The 20,668-nt window shown below is 40.8% G+C and overlaps 1 protein-coding gene and 1 long non-coding RNA gene across 6 annotated transcripts in view; one reads left to right on the top strand and one right to left on the bottom strand.

Moving 5' to 3' along the window:
* LOC108176667 (uncharacterized) overlaps nt 1-10,872 on the bottom strand; it is a 73,022-nt gene extending 62,150 nt beyond the window's left edge. For both annotated transcript variants that reach the window (XR_007919505.3, XR_016216173.1), the window contains exons 1-2: nt 10,700-10,872; nt 8,580-8,841 (exon numbers count right to left, since the gene is read on the bottom strand). This is a non-coding gene — a long non-coding RNA (uncharacterized LOC108176667). The remainder of the gene's footprint in view (nt 1-8,579; nt 8,842-10,699) is intronic.
* Nucleotides 10,873-11,138: 266 nt separating this feature from the next.
* KRR1 (KRR1 small subunit processome component) overlaps nt 11,139-20,668 on the top strand; it is a 19,154-nt gene continuing 9,624 nt past the window's right edge. For 2 of the 4 annotated variants that reach the window (XM_089307444.1, XM_002711261.6), the window contains exons 1-5: nt 11,139-11,228; nt 15,307-15,479; nt 19,189-19,323; nt 19,493-19,618; nt 19,709-19,792. In XM_089307444.1, coding sequence (XP_089163570.1) covers nt 11,144-11,228; nt 15,307-15,479; nt 19,189-19,323; nt 19,493-19,618; nt 19,709-19,792 — 603 coding nt within the window. In that variant the 5' untranslated portion in view covers nt 11,139-11,143. The remainder of the gene's footprint in view (nt 11,229-15,306; nt 15,480-19,188; nt 19,324-19,492; nt 19,619-19,708; nt 19,793-20,668) is intronic. The other 2 variants (XM_089307446.1, XM_089307445.1) reach the window with 1 other exon arrangement.

Genomic DNA, 20,668 nt, shown 5'->3' with positions numbered 1-20,668 from the left:
AGGAGGGCTTTGGTTCTTCACCAAGAGGATCTCAATATAAGGCAGCTCACAACATGACAGCTAGCTTCCTGAATATGAGTGATGCCAAAGAGATAAAGAGACGAGTGGGAGGGAGAGTCAGAGGAGGGAGGTGATGGGGCAGGTGAGTTTGCTGTCAAAGATGTCTTGACATGTATGACTTTATTCAAGGGTCTAAATCATAGCAAAACGTCAGTTATAGAAGGCATGTGCTAACTTATTAAAGTTAAGAAGTCCCTCCAGCTGTTTTGTCTCTCCTGGGGAGCTCTAAGAGCAGGAGACATGGGTGCTCACAAGATCAGATCCAGGTTGCTTTAAGGCAAGAGTGCTTAAATGGATGGCCTGATCCACTAGGGCTTCTACGTTATATGTCACCATACATGTGCTTTTCTGGGAAAAGGGTCTATAGATTTCGCCTCATTAGTAAAGGGACTGATTATACAAAAAGAAACCAAAATGATGACTGGATGATAAAGTGTAATCTTAATGTCTGAATTTTTATATCTCCCAGTGAATCCAGGAAGGTAGGATTTTTAATTAGAGAACTTGAACAATATAGAAGAAATGCCACCATGTTACTAACATCGCAAAGTGACTATTTAAATATAAATCCATTAAATGTTGAAAACACTTCATCTAAAAACTTTATTTCATTGCTGGCCATCTGCTGTTACTGCTATCTGAAGGATGGGAGAGGCGTATAGGTTCAACAAATGACTAAAGATCTGCTTTCCAAAACAGTTCAAATATTCCTCTAGTGTCATGTATATAAATAAAAGACTGCAGTTTGCTTATTCTACTTGCATAAAATAATAACTCAGCAACAGCAATACATTTCATTTGTCACTGATTAAATCTTGAATATTCATGCATGCATTTAAAAGCCTTCTGTTGCTATGGTGGAAACTAATATCATGAAATATGTTCCAGCTTTCCTTGTGGGGGAAGAATATTGTAACTGAAAATTAAATCAAAGCTGTTGCTTATCAATGCAAACAACACAAAGATAGGGAGGATTGCCCTGTAAATAGAGAGGCTAGATTAGATTCTAGTGAAATGTGAATGCTTATTCGCCTGGGGTCTAGAAAGACTGATATTCAAGCAGAAATGAGTGTTGTCAGACAACAGAATCCAGCACATGCACGAACCCCACTGTTTGTTTGGGTGATGAGACAACAGAATTCCAGAATGATAGAGGCACAACTGAGATCAAAGGAGCAGGACTGTCCATCAAGGAGCTCAACGTAATAATAAACACCCAACTGGAAACTTTGGCTTTTGGTATCAGGCAACTTCTTTCCCAGGAAGCTAAAAAGAGTGAAAATAACTTTGCTTTCATGGTATCCTTGGTTAGGCAAAAGGCACTTACTGGCTCTTTGAAATAGAACCCTAGACATTCAGAAGACTTATAAACCAGGGTTTGTCAAACTTGGGGCTATTGACATTTTGGGTTAGGTAATTCTTTGGGAGGGTGTAAATTCTCAAGCCCCACCCTAGACCTACTGAACTATAAACTGGGAGTGGGGTCACACCCGCATGTGATTTGGAGGCTGGCTAACGCTGGCTAAGTATCTACCTATGATCCAGCTACTGGTTAGCAAACAAAACAGAAGACCATAATTCATTATCCAGAGAGATGGCTACGTGTGTGATTGAAGCAAAATATTTCATGTAGGCAGCAATTATGGTAATGACACAGGAAACACCTGCTGCAGAGCAGAAGCCACTCCAAGAATTGCTGCAGTTTCTCAACTGTGCTACCACATTCCCAGGTCTTCTAGGCTTTTGTGCAGAGTAGTCCACTTTATTGACATATTCTGTTTCTAAAGATAGGTTAATAATACAATTGGCTTACAACTAGGCGACTATATCATTTTTTTTCTCTTCTTGACTGTTATCACTTAGCACTTATTTTTTAGTGCAACCACATGGAGTAAAATGACATTGTTTTCATAGCCACAAGTATTATAACTGTTGTAGTGTTGACAGCTTTATGTTAAATTTAGGATTTGAAACATTTCTGTGATGCTGACTAGAATAGAAAGCAAGCTATGTATGTCAGAAAATAAAAAACATAATAAAAAACATGTCAACTCTGTATTTGAGAAGTCCAATCTAGAATTTTTTAAAGTAATCAATAAAAAGTTACTGTAAAAATCATTTTTAAATCATTGATCAATGAATATAGAAGTACCAAATTGAACATAAACCGTAGTTATTTGCCCAGTTTTTCTTCTGTTTTTAAATAAGAGATAATGTATCCCCAGAAACATTGTTAAACCACATTCCAGCCCGCCTTTGTGCCCAGTCCATTCTGCTTACTATGGGAACTGAGGTCTCTAATCCCAAAGGACAGTTGTGCTTTTTGTAGGAAAATGAATAAGCAAGATCAGAGCTGGAGGGGAAACACTGCCCACAGGAGGAAGATGGCTGCATGTGGGTCTAGATTGATTGAGAGGCCAAGGAGGACATAAGTCACAATCAAAATGGGCCTGCCTGCTGTGTGAATGACAGGACTCTCTGAATTCTAATTTGTGCCGAAAAGCCCGTTTGTGATGTGATGTCAGTTTTCTTTTCCTGTTAGTGTTATCTGTGCAACTCCTGGAAATAATTTCATAGTTTGATAACTTATTTATGTTCATATTTCTAAGGATATTAAAATTCTGTAAATTGTGACTTAAAATTCTATTGTTATTTAATTGATATCCTTTAATATGTCTCCATATTGAAGTCAACATAATCAATATACATACATAGTCAATACACTGATGAACATCTTTTTATAGACTTCTCCATGCATGTGTACACCAGCACACAGACTTTTAAAAAAAAAAAAAAGGTTTATTTATTTATTTGAAGGGCAGAGTTACAGAAAGCAAGAAAGAGAAAGGCAAACAGAGAGCAAGATCTTCCATCCACTGGTTCACATCCCAAAAGGCACAATGGCCGGAGCTGGGAGGATCCAAAGCCAGGAGACAGGAACTTCTTTCCGGTCTCCCACATGGGTGAAGGGGCCCACGCACTTGAGTCACCTGCCACTGTTTCCCAGGCCATAGGCAGGGAGCTGGATCGGAAGTGCTCCCTGGATCGGAAGAGCTCCACTTCTGATCCAGCTCTCTGCTGTGGCCTGGGAAAGCAGTAGAAGATGGCCCAAGTCCTTGGCCCCTGCACCCATGTGGGAGACCTGGAGTAAACTCCTGGCTCTTGGCTTCAGATTGGCACAGCTCTGGCTGTTGCAGCCATCTGTGGAGTGAACCAGTGGATGGAAGAACCTCTCTCTTTGCCTCTGCCTCTCTGTAACTCTGCCTTTCAAATAAATAAATAAATCTTTTAAAAAAAAACACTATGGAAAGAGCCAAAAGCAATGATCTTGATGAGATCCTGGATCAAAAACAAAACAAAAGGGCATAAAAGAAAAAAAAAAATGGAGCAGCCAGAACTCAAACCGGCACCCATATGGGACACTGGCACTGCAGGTGGTGGCTTTACCTGTTATTCTACGGCACTGGCCCCACAGACAGTTTTACATAAATATGATCAAGTCATACATATTGTATTCGAGATATATCTTTCTTTTTTTGTGTTTTTGCTTACTTTCACCTTCTTTTCTAATTGTTTAGTTTCAGCCTGAAAGTTTAATGTGTATCTTCCAAGATCCCTTTTCACTATGAATCAGCTGCAAACACATAATTCATATATTGTTATCATTGTTATTATGTTCAGCACATACAATAGAACCAAGTAGTTAGGATAGTATCTAAAATATTAAAGGGCTTAAAAAGTGTTGACTCAATGGTTTGCTTTACAAAACAAAGGATTAGATGAAATAAAAATGGCCAATAGACCCCTGAAAGGATGCTTAGGACCACTAGTCATCAAGGAGATGCAAATACAAACCACAATGCAGTTTCACCTCACCCAGTTTAGAATGGCTATCATCCAAAAATAAAAAAATAACAAATGCTGGTGAGGGTACGGAGAAAAAGATACCTAATACACTGCTGGTGGGGATGTGAATTAGTACAATCATATGGAAGACAGTATGGAGATTCCTCAGAAATCTAAAAATACATGTACTGTAGGACCCACTCATCCCACTCCTGAGAATAGCCAATGGATATGAATCAGCATATGAAGAAGTTCCATGCACCCCCATGCTTATAGCAGCTCAATTCACAGCAGCTAAGTTATGAAATCAACCCAGATGTCCATCAACTGAAGACTGGATAAAGAAAATGTGATACACACACACACATGATGGAATACTACTCAGTCATAAAAATATTTTGTCTTTTGCAAAAAAAATGAATGCAATTGCGGACTACTATGTTTAGTGAAATACGCCAATCCCCAAAAGATAAATATTGTATGTTTTCTCTGACATGTGGTAGCTACTGTAAGAATACAAAAAATGTAATGTGTATGAGTGAAACTGACATCTGCAGATTTGATTATTGTGTATAGCTCTGTCTATACACCTGAGGAACAGTGGTCTTTCTACTTTCTACTCATTGAATTATTTATATACTAGAGGATTAAGCCTGTGATTATAAAATAAATTGAAAGCATGCTATCACAAAAATTAAAAGAAAAATGGGAAAGAACGGAGGGAGGGTTCAAAGTGGGAGGTATGGTTAAGTTCTTAAAGCTGTGTATATAAAGCTGCATATATAAGATACATGGGGGCCAGCATTGTGGCTCAGTGGGCTAAGCCTCCACCTGCTGCACCAGCATCCCATATGGGCGCTGGTTCAAGACAGACCCAGCTGCTCCTCTTCCTATCCAGTCTCTGCTATGGCCTGCAAAAACAGTAGAAGATGGTCCAAGTCCTTGGGCCCCTGCACCCCTGTAAGAGACTGGGAAGAGGCTCCTGATTCTTGGCTTCAGATCGGCTCAGCTCCGGCCGTTGCAGCCATTTGGGGAGTGAACCAGTGGATGGAAGACTTCTCTCTCTCTCTCTCTGCTTCTGCCTCTCTTATCTTTGTCTTTCAAATAAATAAATGAATCTTTAAAATAAATTTTTTTTAAAAAGTAATGTTTTCTTGATGTGAATGGAAGGGGAGAGGGAGTGGGAAAGGGGAGGGTTGTGGGTGGGAGGGACGGTATGGGGGGGAAGCCATTGTAATCCATAAGTCGTACTTTGGAAAATTATATGCATTAAATAAAAGTTAAAAAAAAAAATAAAAAAAAAAATAAAAAAGATTTAATTCTGCATTTGCTATGTGACAACATTCTTGAACAGTTTCTTTACCCTTCCAAGCCTGTTTTCTTCTTGGTGTACACATCAGATAATGCTTTCTAGGTAGTTTTGTTGAAAATGCTAAGGAGGTAATGTTTGTAAAGGAGTTATCCCAGTCCCAGGTATGTATTAAATGCTTGTAAGTCTCTGTTTAAATTGTTACTTTCAACCATCACAATACATAGTTTTACAAAATAAAAAAAACTACCAAAATCAAAAAAAAAAAAAAATTTTTAAAAAGTAAAAATGATATCATACTGTGTGTGTGTGTGTGTGTGTGTGTTCTGTATCTGCCTTTTATCACCCAGTGTCTCCATGGTTTAATCTATGGATGGTTAAGTAACATCAAATTAATTATATCACAAATTCCTAGTCAAGAAGCTCTTACAATTTTGTCACTAAAAATAATAGCTAACACCTACTGATGTTTGTCTCATAGCAAGTTTTTTTTCGTCATTTTAGGGAACTTAGGAGAAGCAGGTAAGAAACTTACCCAGACTACCTGGCAGGCAGTAAACTAGTCAGTATGACTTCAAAGACCATTTCACTTAACTATTTGTACAGAAGCTAGTAATCAGCACAATTGTACCAACATTCTAATAGAACGGATGTTTATTTCTATTTTATAGTTTCCCCAAGGTGGAACTGCTGCAGAAAAATGTGTACATTTTATATTGCTAGATTGCTTTGCATAAAAGTGTTACCATTTACATTTCTACCAGCTTCCTTTCTCTTGCAGCATTATAATTATAAAAATGTATTTCTTCCTTTTTTGCCAATCTGGTGGATGTGTGATATTTTCTTGTCAAGTCTGTATGCTTTTCCAACAGCAGTGATAGTGACCATCATATATGCTTATTATGTATCATATATAATAATATATCATATTGAATCATTATATAGATAATTTACTAATTTTTTAAAGGAATTGGTGCACATGTTTATAGAAGCTGGCAAGTCCTAAATCTGTAGGGTGGGATGGCAGCCTGGAGGCCAGGAGAAGAGCTACTGCTACAGTTTAATGCATTTGCTGCAGAATTCCTGATGGTGGAGTATAGTGATCAGATTTTGCTGTGTTGTCTTCAACTGAATGGATAAGTGCTGGAGGCAATCTCCTTTTCTCAAAGCTCATTGGGTTATATATTATTCTCATCCAAAAATCCCCTCAGAGATATATACAGAATAATGTTTGAACAAATATCTAGCCTACCAAGGCCCAGTCAAGTTGACACATACAATTATCCATCATGTTCTCTACTAATATGAAAATTCTGTAAATAACAGTCTTTAAGCATTAGAGCTATTTTAAAGCTAAAACACTCAATATATGTATTGAGGAAAAGCTGCACACTCTAAAACTTATGTAGCTTTATCCATTTGTTAAATTTTATATCATGCTACTTATTATAATAACTACTAGCATCACATATGCTATATTTTTTGTCTTGCTATATTTTATTGCATATTTTTCTATATTTTACTGCATATTTTCATCAACGAAAAGCACCATGTGCCATACAATTTTATAAACCATTCAGTATATATTAATTCACTAATTAGAATTAATTTTTAAATATTTAATCAGTTGTATTGAGATACTTATATTTTTATTATTTTCTTTTTATTTATTTGAAAGGCAGAGCAACAGAGAGACAGACAGATCTTCCATTTACTGTTTCACTCTCTAAATGCTAAAATGCTCTGATGGATCTGAGCCAGGCCAGAGCTAGGAGTCAGGAACTCCATCCAGGTATTGCAGAAACGCAAGCACTTTAGCCTTCATCTGCTGTCTACCAGCATGCATTAGTAAGGAGCTGGAGCAGAAGCAGAAGAGCTGGGGCCTGAACACACAGGCCACTATGGAATGCAAGTGCCCCACACAGTGGCTTAACCCACTGTGCCACAATACCTGCCCCTAGATTTATTTTTTAATAAGGCTTTGTTTTTGATTACTGCCTACTCTTGCAATACCATCTATGGTAGACTGTAGGCTCCTGGAAGTGAAGGAACAGTCCTTTTTTAATTTCACTTAACTTCCAGTCATATGGATCCAGTTTTTACACTGTGTATTTAGTTGTAGGTTGGTTGACTATATGAGGGTTTTTTTAGTTAGGCAAGAGAAAGAACGTTTTTAATACAGGAATAATTCGTTGTAGCATGATAAAAATATTTTCCTTTGGAAATCTGACAAGATCATTCTGGTGTAGTCACCTGCAATAGAGGGTGTAGAGAGAGCCTTAGGAACATTAGCACTTTTATTAATTATCCATGTTTTTACATCATCTCCAGTGATGATTTGAAAGATATATTAAAACAGAAAAAAGGCAAATGAACCCTTGGCCTACTACAGTGTAGTGTTTAAAAGGATGGGTTTTACAGACTCAATAGTGGCAACAATGGACAGCTACCTCTCCCTCCCATCTCCGTCGAACTCCCAAGTCTCCTCAAATAAGACCAACAATACTAAATCGAAATGAATAAAACTAAAAATGTACTTATGAGAATCAATGTCTGTAGAAAACTTTATTACAGAGCAAAGTGTACTATTTATGCAGATACTGCTTCTTCTTCTCTTCCCAGCTCCTCTCCCCCAGTCTTCCTTCCAACACATTTGCAGCTCCTAATAGCTTTTCTGAACTGTTAATGGTCACATTGCCCTGATTTAAAGTCTGACCTTCCACTTAATAGAGACTAGTTACTTTAAATAAAGATAAAAACCCATGCTTTATAGGATATCTGTGACATTAAAGGTATTACTCCTGGGGGCCAGCGCTGTGGGGCAGCTCGTTAAATTCTCCGCCTTCAGCACCGGCATCCCATATGGGCACTGATTCGAGTCCCTGCCACTCCACTCCCTGCTAATGTGCCTGGGAAAGCAGCAGCAGGAGGCCCAAGTCCTTGGGCCCCTGCACCCGCGTGGGAGAACCGGAAGAAGCTCCTGGCCCCTGGCTTCAGATCAGCTCAGCTCCACCTGCTGCAGCCATTTGCAGAGAGAACCAGTGGATGGAAGATAGATAGATCTCTCTCTCTCTCTCTCTCTCTCTCCCCCTTTACCTCTCTCTGTAACGCTATCTTTCAAATAAATAAAAAATAAATCTTTTAAAAAAAAGAAAAACAAAAGTGATCCTTTGCAGCTCTCGATTTCAGAGGAACCAGCCTGCCAAGAAACATCTAGACTCCCATCTGCTCCCACGAAATGCATAAGTGCCAAGCAGGCCACCCCCAGCTCCCACCCCAGGCCCAGACAGGGCCTCGCACAGATCCTAACTGCTGTCGGCAGTGGTGGGGCTGAGGGATGTTAGGGGCCCAACAACCTACTCACCTCAGAGTGGTGCGGGGTTCAGAACTCACAGGAAAGTGGATGTTCAGACTGAAAGGATCAGAAAAGCAGGATGATTCCACATGCAGGAAGAGGGAGCAGACTTCAGTGCACCAGGCTGTGCCCCGGAAGCTGGTGTCACCAGCATACCCATCATGACAACATGACAAAGCCTTGAACAGCAGCAACAACAAACACCCGCCACGAAGATGCTACTGCAGGGTTCCCACGACGGTGTAAACAGAATGAGACTCTTGGTTAACATCTGTTCAGTAAAAAAGACAAAAATGAACAGGATAGGAAATTTAAAAAAAAATCAAAAAGGTATTACTCCTCATTTTATAATTTTCACTTGCTATTTATCCTTTTATAGAGCACTATCATCTCTTTTGAGCAAATTGTAATAGAGATAAATCCCTGTTATTATAAGACACACAGGGTAACAAAAATCCACATGACCATGTGTCTTGAGAATCTCCTCTCCATAAGTAACAATCTGTTTCATGGGCCAAATATATGAAAATCTAATTCTTTATAGAAGATATACAAGGATGGATTTCCTACAAACACTCCCCTTTCATTAATGCAAAGAATTAAGTCTAGTGAAGATTTCTCCTGTTTGTGCTACAGAAAATTTAAAAATGACATACAATAAGATCATCATTCAAACTCTTGCTTTCAGCATCCTAAGACCTTTTGGATTTTTAGAAGTATAGTTCTTTATGGCAATGATAAACCTCTCCATGCAGCTTTACATCAGTGGTACACAGCAGTGGGTAGAGGAGAGTCATTCCTTGACAATTTAGGCTATTTGAACTACAGTAGCTCTCCTTCTGCTGAATTTTGTTTTTCGCAGACTCAGTCACCGTAATTTCTCCTTCCTATGTACCCTGTGTGGGAAGGTTTGGGAAGGTATGTAGCCTAAGCACATCACAGCGCCTTGTGCCATTCACCTCACCGCATCTCATCACTTAGGCATGCATTACCATTGCAGTATCAGAAGAAGAGTGAGTCGAGTACAATAAAATATTTTGAGAGATATCTCATTCACATAATTTTTATTTTAGCATATTGTTATAATTGTTCAATTTTATTAGTTACCTTTACTGTGGTAAACTTACAAATTAAACTTAATTAAAGGTATGTATGTGAGGAAAAGCACTGTATCGATAGGATTTGGTACTACCTGTTATTTTCAGGTATCCACTAGGGATCTTGCAATGTATCCTCCAAGGATAAGGAGGGAATACTCTACTGTCCCTTGAATACTCTTCCTCAGACTTAGAAAGGGAAATACTAACACCCTAGAAAGTTACCCATCAGAAAAAAAGGATTTTTGAGGGTCTGGTGCTGTGGCATAGCGGGTAAAGCCACTGCCTGCAGTGCCGGCATCCTATCTCGGCGCTGGCTCGTTCCAGCTGCTCCACTTGCAACCCAGCTCTCTGCTATGGCCTGGGAAAGCAGTAGAAGATGGCCCAAGTCCTTGGGACCCTGCACCCTCATGGGAGACTTGGAAGAAGCTCAGGGCTCCAGGCTTTGTTGGATCAGCCCAGCTCTGGCTGTCTTAGGGAGTGAACCAGCAGATGAAAGACCTCTGTCTCTCTGCCTCTGCTTCTCTGTAGCTCTGCCTTTCAAATAAATAAATAAATCTAAAAAAAAAGAACAAAGGATTTTGAAACCTTGTCTTTCACAAAATTATATTACAGAATTTCATTTACCTTTATTTTTGTTTCAAATATCAGAGATAATTAAGTGCCTATTATGGGACTGGCGCTGTGGCGCAGCGGCGCAGTGCGTTAACGCCCTGGCCTGAGGCGCCGGCATCCCATATGGACGCCAGTTCGAGTCTTGGCTGCTCCACATCCAATCCAGCTCTCTGCTATGGCCTGGGAAAGCAGTGCAAGATGGCCCAAATCCTTGGGCCCCTGCACCTGCGTGGGAGACCTGGAAGAAGCTCCTGGCTCCTGGCTTCAGATCAGCGCAGCTCCGGCCGTTGCAACCAATTGGGGAGTGAACCATCAGATGGAACACCTCTCTCTCCGCCTGTGTAATTCTGAATTTCAATTAAATAAATAAATCTTTTTAAAAAAAGTGCCTATTACAAAGTCTCACATAAACAGTACCTTTTACAGTAACTTCTTGCCTTTGAGAACCGTATATCCACCTAGCGCATATTTAATTATCATACAAATGAATGAGTGACGTCAATGACAGCCTGATTGCACTCAGGAGCCAAACTCTGAAGGCTGGCGTTGTGGGTTAGCCTCTGAGACCACGTGACACTGACGTTAAGGCCTGCTGCAGCTTGTTCCTATTGGGAAACTACAATTCCCAGAATGCAAATTCCTTGTTCGTAATTCATCAGGGGGAAGTCGTCTGCGGCTCCCTATTGGCTACGTAGAAGAAGCGCAGTATTGATTGGGTAGGTGGGTTTTAGCGTAGTTACGCATGGAGACTGCGCAAATCTCTTCGCCTGAGTTCCGCGGAACTCATCTTGAGTGTAGGGATGTCAGCCGGCGGGATTTAAAGACGGCTTCAGTTCCGGCGCCACCGGAAGCAATTAGAAGATGGCGTCCTCTTCACTGAGCGGGTCGGCTGCTGCCGGTGGGAAAAGTGAGTTTCGTAACCAGAAGCGGAAGCCAGAGAACCCAGGTGAGTGTGTATGAGAAGCGAATCCTGGGGCTTCTGGAGGTTGATGTGCGATTTTTTTTTTCTTTTCTTGGTTGTGGACGTATTGAGGCCGCCTGCACCCTTTCCTGCGTAGTTGAGTATCTGTGATTGCTGCTGATTTGGAATGTTGGACGGGCCTGCAGGGATGGCTGGCCGGTTTAGTGCCGGCCACGTGTTCCCAACTCGTTGCGTTTGCTGAAGGCCCGCAGAGCGAAATTGTTGCGGAGTCCCTTTTGTAAAAGTTTGGGAGGCCGCTGCAGAACCTGGCAGCACCCAGGTGGCGGCTCGTTTACAGAACGAAGACTAGCGTTTAATATAGGAGTGAGCGCTGATAGTGAAGGGGTGAGACAGACGTAGTGATGGGGGAAGGTGCTACCTGGCACGTCTGCCTCTAGTTCGTCAGACAGTAAAGGAATTTGGGAACCTGTAGCATTATTTCTGTCGGATCGCTAGAATATTAGGTGATGCAGCTCCTGGTCTTCAGACTGCCTTCTTTTTTAATTGCTCTCTTGCGTTGTAGTCCGGTTTTACCCGTTTTCTCCTGTGTGAATGACAGGAAAAGAGGCTAGAGAAAGATCCCAGGGGTTGCTCAACCAGACCTTAAAGAAAATGTTAAAAATCGTGAACTCCCGGTCTGGATGTATTGGGAAGGTACTAAAAAATTAGTGTATAACATCCATTGCAGAAAGTATGAATATACAATATAGTGTAGCTATGGTCCATCCAGCACTCAAGAAACTGGCAGTGAGACCGTTAGGTACGGTAGTTGTGCCATCATGCGCCTGAAGGCCAGTGTGTACTGCTTAGACCGTATGCTCCCTGCTGGTGCCTGAAGTAGCCATTCTAATCCTGATGAATATTATGTTCCCTTTCTTCATAGACCTTACCAACTGTTTGAGAAAGTCGTTTCTCTCGTGGATCTTTTATGAATGGAAGTGGGCTGTGTGCGTCTTTGCGTGTCTTACTTCTGAGGCTTGGATTTGTTGTTTTTCAGTCAGGCTGACACTTGTCACTGCAGTTTTGTTTTTTTTTCCATTGTATGAATAGATCTTGATTTTTTTTTTTATTCTTCCATTGGTGGGCATTGGCATTGTGCCCATTACTTGTTATTATAAACACTGCTGCTGTAAACATCTTTGTACATGTCATCTGGTTAGCACACTCAAAAATTTCTCTAGATTATAAACATAAGATTTGCATCCTTGAAGTATAGGGCCTGTGTAGCCTTAACTCTTCACTAAAGAGATTGTGTCTGTTTTGATTTGCACCAGCACTGGATGATAGTTCTCATTCTTCTAAATCCAATTTAGTCTTTGGTATTAGATATGTACGTTTTGAATTTTAGTCACTTTGGTAGGTGTGAAATGGTATCTGGTTGTGATTTTAATTTGAACTTTTCTGGGGCTGTTGTTGTGGTACAACAGGTTAAGCTGCTGTCTGCGACTATGGCATTCAGTATTGGAGCAGAGGTTCCAATCTGTCTGTTCCACTTCCCGTCCTGCTCCCTGTTAATACTCCTGAGAAAGCAGCAGAAGATGGCCCAAGTACTTGGATCCTGGCCACACATGTGGGAGACTTGGATGGAGTTCCACGCTGCTGACTTTGGTCTGGCCCAGGCTTGGCCATTGCGGTCATTTGGGGAGTGAACCAGCAGATTAAGATTGATCTCTCTCTGTGTCACTCTGCCTTTCAAATAAGTAAATTTTTAGACAATTTTTTGACTCTTCTTGATTACCAATGAGGTTGCACATATTTTTACATATTTTGGGGCTTTTATATTTTTTTCTATTGTGAAACTCCTATTTGTTTACTGAATAAGGTTAAGAGTCACCCACTCCAATCCCCCCAACACCCTCCCCCCCCAAGGCAGAAAAAGTAAATGGCTTTCAAAGCCAATCAGAAGTTTATTCAGATGTTTAAATTGGATAGGGACTTGGCCTGATATGCATTTTAAATAATCACTGTTGTTGAACTTGAAAATTTTTTTATAAATGATATTGGGAAGTGAATGGTATATAAAGACTAATTAATATGCTGTGATTTGAACCAGAAATAGCAAAGTGGATGTAAGCATAAGAAAGAGAAAGCAAGTTTGGGGCTGGTGCTGTGGCATAGTAGGCCAAGCCTCCACCTCGGCACCGACATCTGTATAAGCACCGATTCGTGTCCTGGCTGCTCTTCTGATCCAGCTCTCTGTTTATGGCCTGGGAAAGCCAGTAGAAGATGGCCCAACTTGGCCTACTGTGCCTGTGTGGGAAGACCGGAGGAGGCTCCTGGCTCCTGGCTCCTGGCTCCTGGCTCCTGGCTCCTGGCTCCTGGCTCCTGGCTCTGGATCTGCCCCGCTCCGGCCTTTGTGGCCATGTGGGAAGTGAACAAGCCAAAGGAAGACCTTCCTCTCTCTCTCCCTCTGTCTGTTAATTCTCTGCCTCTCAATTAAAAAAATAAAATCTTAAAAAAGAAAGAAAGCAAGTTTGCCCAACTTAGGTAGGTCACATGGTCTAAAAAGACCTGGGGCTTTGTTAAAACAGGTTTCTGGCTGTCATCCAAAGATTTTTTTTTTTTAAGATTTATTTATTTATTCAAAAAGCAGAATTATAGACAGAGAGGGAGAGACAGAGATTGATGTTTATCCATTGATGATTCCTCAAATGGTCGCAATGGCCAGGGCTGGGCTAGGCCAAAACCAGGTGTTTCATCCAGGTCTTTTATGTGGATGGCAAGGGCTCAAGCACTTGGCCCATCCTCTGCTGGTTTTTCCCAGGCCATTAGCAGGGAGCTGGATTGGAAGTGGAGTAGCTGGGACACAAACTAGCTGGGGTTGCAGGTGGCTTTACTTGCTATGCCACAATGGCAGCCTCATCCCAGAGATTCTTGATTCAGTAGATTTAAGGTGAGGCCTAAGAATTGCATTTCTAACAAACTTCCAATTTATCATGATACTGCAGGTCTATATCATACCTTTGGGTAGAATTAAATCAGAGTATAGTTGTTGGATATGCTGAGTTCTTAAAGTCTGGGACCAGGAATTTTAATAAATAATGTAGGACATAGTTTGTAGCCAATAATGAAGCATTTTCTTTTAGTGAAAAGAATGCTAGGCTGTGAGCTTTGTGTTACCTTAGGGGAATCAGTTAACCTTTTTGGATTGAATGTCTTTTCCTGAAAATGAGAATAATAATATTGGCTCTTTCTTTCATATATGAAAATTAAAGGCAGATAGATGTAGGCTCAGAAAGCTCTTTGGAAAATCTAAAATCCTATACCAGTGATTTTTAACTTGAAAGTATCAGCGTACACCAAAATTGGCTTTAGAAAAAAAATTCTTTAAAGCTATTTATTTGAAAGGCAGAGTGACAAAGACAGAGAAACAGAGAGAGAGAGAGAGATCTTCCATCTGTTACTTCTCTCCCCATATTGCCACATTGGCCAGGACTGGGCCAGGTTGAAGCCAGGAGCTTCATTTGGGACTTCCAAGTAGGTGGCAGGCCCACTTCTGCTGTCTTCCCAAGCACATTAGCAGGGAGCTGAATTGGAAATGGAGCATCCAGGAATTGAACTGATGCTTATTGGGATGTGGTGTTGCAGGCAGTAGCTTAACCCACTGTACCATAATGCCAGCCCCTAGAAATTTTTTATATAAACATGTATGTCACACACAAACAAATATATATAGATATATACCCAGATTTTACTACAGGAAAGTCAGAAGGTTGTGTTTTTTAAGATAGCAATGTAAACACAATGATATCAACTCTGATAGTTTAGTGCCTTAAAAGCTTGTTGAGTACCTACTGTTTGCCAGGCATAATACCTACAAGTGTGGATATAAAATAGAAGTCTCTTCCCTTAAAGAACTTTGTCTTTTGTGGCAACTGAAATGTATACAAATAATTTCAGTATATTGTGTGTTGATAATAACAGAGGCATGCTCTTTGACTTTTCAGTGGTGTGAAAAATGGAGGAGGAAGTGGAAATAAAGTATGCAGAATTTTGTGAATGTGTGCATATAGTGTCCAGAATATAGTTAAAGTGTGATGTGTAAATTCTTTGCCCTCTGTAGATGAATCAGAGCTCCTCACTGTTCCTGATGGTTGGAAGGAACCAGCTTTCTCCAAAGAGGACAACCCCAGAGGACTCCTGGAAGAGAGCAGTTTTGCAACTTTGTTCCCCAAATACAGAGAAGCTTACTTGAAAGAATGTTGGCCTTTGGTGCAGAAAGCCTTGAATGAACATGTATGCCTCTTTTATACATTTTTTTGAGAATTTTCTTTTATTATCTTTGCTTTTAAGTAAACATTGATGAGTTTGCTTTCAAAGGTGCTAGTGTAGTACCTGTTTAGCTTGGTTCCTTTGTTATTTAATTTTTTTGAGAAAGAAAGAGAGAGAGAGAGACAGAAAGAGCTCCCATCCACTAGTCACTCCCTAAGTGTCTGCAACTGTTGGCCCAGCCAGGTAGAAATCAGAACTAAATCCAGATCTGCATCTGCTGCCTCCCAGGGTGTGCATTAGCAGGAAGCTGGAATCTGTAGTGAAGCTCAGTTCAGACCCAGGCACTGGAAGGCGGGCATCTTAACAGGCAGCTTAACACCTAGTCCAGGTACTCACCCCTCCTCGTATTTTAAGTAGTTTCAGTAAGCTTGATTCTTATAGTTGATAAAACTAAATTTCCTTGAAAAATGTATGTATCTTTAAATTTTTTTTAAAGTTATTTATTTTAAAGTCAGAGTTATACAGAGAGAAGGAGAGGCAGAGTGAAAGAGAGAGGTCTTCCATCCGCTGGTTCACTCCCCAGCTGGCCACAATGGCCAGAGCTGCGCCGATCTGAAGCCAGGAGCTTCTTCCAGGTCTCCCACACGGATGCAGGGGCCCACATTGGGCCACCTTCCACTGCTTTCCCAGACCATAGCAGAGAGCTGGATCGGAAGTGGAGCAGCCGGGACTGGAACTGGCGCCCATATGTGCCGGCACTGCAGGCAGCCACTTTACCTGCTACACCACAGTGCCAACCCTTAAGTTTTTTTTTTTTTAAGAAATGGAAAGTATATGTACCTTGAATACTTCAGGGATATTGTGGAGTATCAGAAACTTACCTGTGAAGTCCAAATTTCTGAATGCCTGTTCTACGCTATAATGGTTGCCATGTTATCTGTCTAGTTTGAGCTGAGTCATGCTTTTAATTATTTATATTTCATTTTTTAAAAAAAACTTATCTGGGATTGGCACTGTGACATAGTAGGTTAAGCCTCTACTTGCAATGGTGGCACCTATATGGATGCCAGTTTGAGCCCTGGTTGGTCCATTTCCAATCCAGATCCCTGCTGATGTACCTGGGAAGGCAGCAGCAGATGGCCAAAGTGCTTGGACCCCTGCACCCATGTGGGAGACCTGGAGGAAACTCTGGACTCCTGGCTTTGGTCTTGTCCAGCCCCAGCTAGTGCAGCCATTTGGGGAGTGAACCAGTAAGTGGAAAATCTCTCTCTCAGTCCATCTCTCTTCTCTGTTCTCTGTAACTCTGCCTTTCAAATAAATAAAAAATAAATCTTCAAAAAAAATAAAAGACTTATTTAATTATTTGAAATGCAGAGTGTCAGAGAGAGAGAGAGATCTTCCATCTGTTGGTTGATTCCTGAAATGCCTGCAATAGACAGAGCTGGGCCAGGCCAAAGCCAGGAGATAGCATTTCCATCTGGGTCTCCATGTGGATGACAGGGACCCAAGTACTTAGGCCATTATCTGCTATTTACCAGGTGCATTAGCAGGAAACTGGATCAGAAGCAGAAAAACTGAAACTAAGTACCAGCACTCTGTATTCCAAGAAGCTGCTTGACCTGCTGTGTAGCAACACCCTCCCTGCTTAACTTTCTTTTTTAAAAATAATTAATTAATTAATTGATTAATTTGAAAGGCAGAGCCACAGAGAGGCAGAGACAGAGAGAGAGAGAGAGAGAGAGAGAGAGAGGTCTTCCATTCAGTGGTTCACTTCCCAAATGGTTGCAACAGCCAGAGCTGGGCTGATCTGAAGCCAGGAGCCAGGAGCTTCCTCCAGGTGCAGGGGCCCAAGGACTTGAACCCTCTTCTACTGCTTTCCCAGACCATAGCAGAGAGCTGGATCAGAAGAGGAGCAGCCAGGATTTGAACTGGCGCCCATATAGGATGCTGGCACTGCAGGCTGCATCTTTACCCACTATGCCACAGTGCCTGCCCCTTAACTTTCATTTTAAAAGAAATATGGGTATAACCTACACTTATTTTTAGCTGCTTCCATGCCCCTATAGCAGTAGATTTATTTTTGTTTTTCAAATTAGTGATTGAAATCCATTAGTGGATTAAGAAGTAAATTCAGTGGCTATAACAAGCCTTTGAAATGAGGTTATTTGATGTGTGATAAGGGCCTGATGGTTTTGTGAAGCTTTTGGCTTAGCCACATTTGTGTTTGTGTATAGACATGTGTCCTAGATTGTGTTATAACATATTTCTCACAGGTAGGACTATTCTGGAGTTGGTATGCCTTTTGGTTCAGTAAGGTTGTGTTTTAACAGCTGTCTACATCTAGTATTAAACTTTTTTTCTATGCAAATGCATGGTGATCTAACCATATATTGAATTGTTCTTCATTCACTGTTAAAATGCATGGAGATGAAACTCGCAAGTAAGAAACTAGTATTTTTATTTGCATTCTTGAAAACTGTTTCTTCCTATTGTGAGTTAATACTTGATTTTCTGAATTATTGCTTCTTTCTAAGCAGGGCAGAGCTTGTTTTTGCTTTGTATGTAGCCCTCTAACCAGCTAGAAAAAAGTTTGAAAGGAAAAGTCAATTCTCATTCTAAGCAGCAGAGTAGATTGAGTCTAGGATAGGACTATACAGCTTTGCATTTTTACTTTAGGTCTTTATGGCCTCAGTAGGATTAAGGTATATTTTTTTAAACTTAGAGATAATCTTTATTCCAGTAAGTACAAGGTATTATAATGCCAAGTATGTGAAAGATCTTAAAAAAGTTCATGGGAACTATGTATTGTAAAAAAGCGTTACATGGCTGGCGCCGTGGCTCACTTGGCTAATCCTCCGCCTGCAGCACCGGCATCCCAGGTTCTAGTCCCGGCTGGGGTGCTGGGTACTAGTTCCGGTTGCTCCTCTTCCAATCCAGCTCTCTGCTGTGGCCCAGGAGTGCAGTGGAGGATGGCCCAAGTGCTTGGGTCCCTGCACCCACATGGGAGACCGGGAGGAAGCACCTGGCTCCTGGCTTCAGATCAGTGCAGCGCCGGCCGTAGTGGCCATTAGGGGAGTGAACCAATGGAAGGAAGACCTTTCTCTCTCTCTCTCACTGTCTATAACTCTGTCAAATTTGAAAAACAAACAAACAAAAACAAAAAAAAACTTTACATGGATTTAGACTTTTTTTTGCATTAAAATAAACATTTTAATTCCACTTCCCCAAAAGATTTTTAATAGATGTATTCATGTATTTGAAAGGTAAAGTGACAGAGAAAGAGATCTTCCATTTGCCATAACAGCTGTGTCTGACCAGCCTGAAGCCAGGAGCCAGAAACTTCATCCTACTCTCCCACATGATTGGCTAGTACTTGGGTCATCTACTGTCTTTCCAGGATCATTAGCAGAAGCTGGATTGAAAGTGGAGCCTGGATTTGAACCAACACTCTGATATTGGGCTCAACCCACTGTGCCACAATGCCGGCCTTTCCCACAAATTTTTGGAGTACCCTTGTAAATGGTTTCAAATTGCTCTAGTTTCCTTTGTATTCTGTGAGGTATGAAAGTCATCAAATGTCTGTCATTTACATTTATTCAGCTTCTTCAGGGAGTTGATATTATTTGAAAGTTGACTTAATGACACAGAAATAGTTTTGATAGGAGAGACTATAATTTTCTGAAACTGAATTTTTTTAAGACAACTGTGTATTTGCTTTCTCTTTCTTTTATAGCATGTTAAGGCAACCCTGGACCTGATCGAAGGTAGCATGACCGTCTGCACTACAAAGAAGACTTTTGATCCATATATCATCATTAGGGCCAGAGATCTAATAAAACTGTTAGCAAGGAGTGTTTCGTTTGAACAGGTAAGTCTAGAGCTATGGAGATGTTGCTTGTTTACATCAACATTAGACAGCCTATAACACTGCATGATCCCTCCATCATCAAGCTTTCATGTTTGTGATTAGCTGTCATTAGCCTAAACTTGTAAAATAAATGTAATTTTAAAGAATATTCTTTTTATTTTTCCAAAAGGCTGTACGAATTCTTCAGGATGATGTTGCTTGTGACATCATTAAAATAGGTTCTTTAGTAAGAAATAAAGAAAGATTTGTAAAAAGAAGACAGCGGCTTATTGGTCCCAAAGGATCTACATTGAAGGTACTTTCTATGAGTGGAAAACTTCAGTTTCTGGCTCTGTCATTAATTTTTCAGTGTGTTAAATTTCAGTTTGCTGTTGTTTTCATACAGGCATTGGAACTCTTAACAAACTGTTACATTATGGTTCAGGGAAATACAGTTTCAGCTATTGGACCTTTTAGTGGTTTAAAAGAGGTAAGAACTATAATCTTCAATTAACTTGCAGCAAAGAACATATTAAATAATTTGATTATAATTCATTGTGTAGTATATTGTTTTGTGAGTTTATTTTTTAAACATTTTACTTACTTATTTGAAAGTAAAGAGTTAGAGAGGGAGAGACAGATCTTCCATCCACTGGTGTACTCCCCAGATGGCCAGGGCTGGGCCAAACTGGAGCCAGGAGCCAGGAGTTTCATCCAGATCTCTCATGTGGGTAGCAGGAGCCCAGGCACTTGGGCCATCTTATGCTGCTATTCCAGGCCATTAGCAGGGAGTTGGAGCCGCTGCACAAACCAGCACCCATATGAGATGTCAGTTTTGCAGGTTGTGGCTTTACCTGCTATACCACAGTGCTAGCACCCTATTTGTTTCTTAGAATGTACTTTGATTTCCTGTTAGTAGATACTTTATACATATTGTATATATTTTGAGATAATCATCACTCCTGTACCCTCATATGTTATGATCAACCTTGTCGACAGAGGAGATGTCTTTTTGTTTGTTTTTAAAAATTTATTTATTTGAAAGTCAGTTACAGAGAGAAGGAGAGAAACAAAGAGAAGGAACTTCTATCCTATGATTCACTCTCTTGATGGCCACAAAAACCAGAGCTGGGCCAGGTTGAAGCCAGGAGGTTCCAAGTCTACCATGTGGGTAGCAGGGGCCCAAGCACCTGCTTTTCTCAGGCCATCAGCAGGGAGCTGGATTGGAACTGGAGTAGCTGGGATGCAAACTGGTGCCCATATGGGTTGCTGGCATTGCAGGAGGTAGCTTGTCCTGGTACACCACAACATCAACCCCTAGAGATATCTGTTTCTGATTTAGATCTGTGCATCATCACTCTTCCCA

This window comes from Oryctolagus cuniculus, chromosome 11 (genome assembly GCF_051225735.1).
Source record: "Oryctolagus cuniculus isolate XC-2025 breed Fujian yellow rabbit chromosome 11, ASM5122573v1, whole genome shotgun sequence".
NCBI classification, from domain to species: domain Eukaryota; kingdom Metazoa; phylum Chordata; class Mammalia; order Lagomorpha; family Leporidae; genus Oryctolagus; species Oryctolagus cuniculus.
The sequence above is the reverse complement of the archived record's forward strand: the minus strand, read 5'-3'. Positions and strand labels throughout refer to the sequence as shown.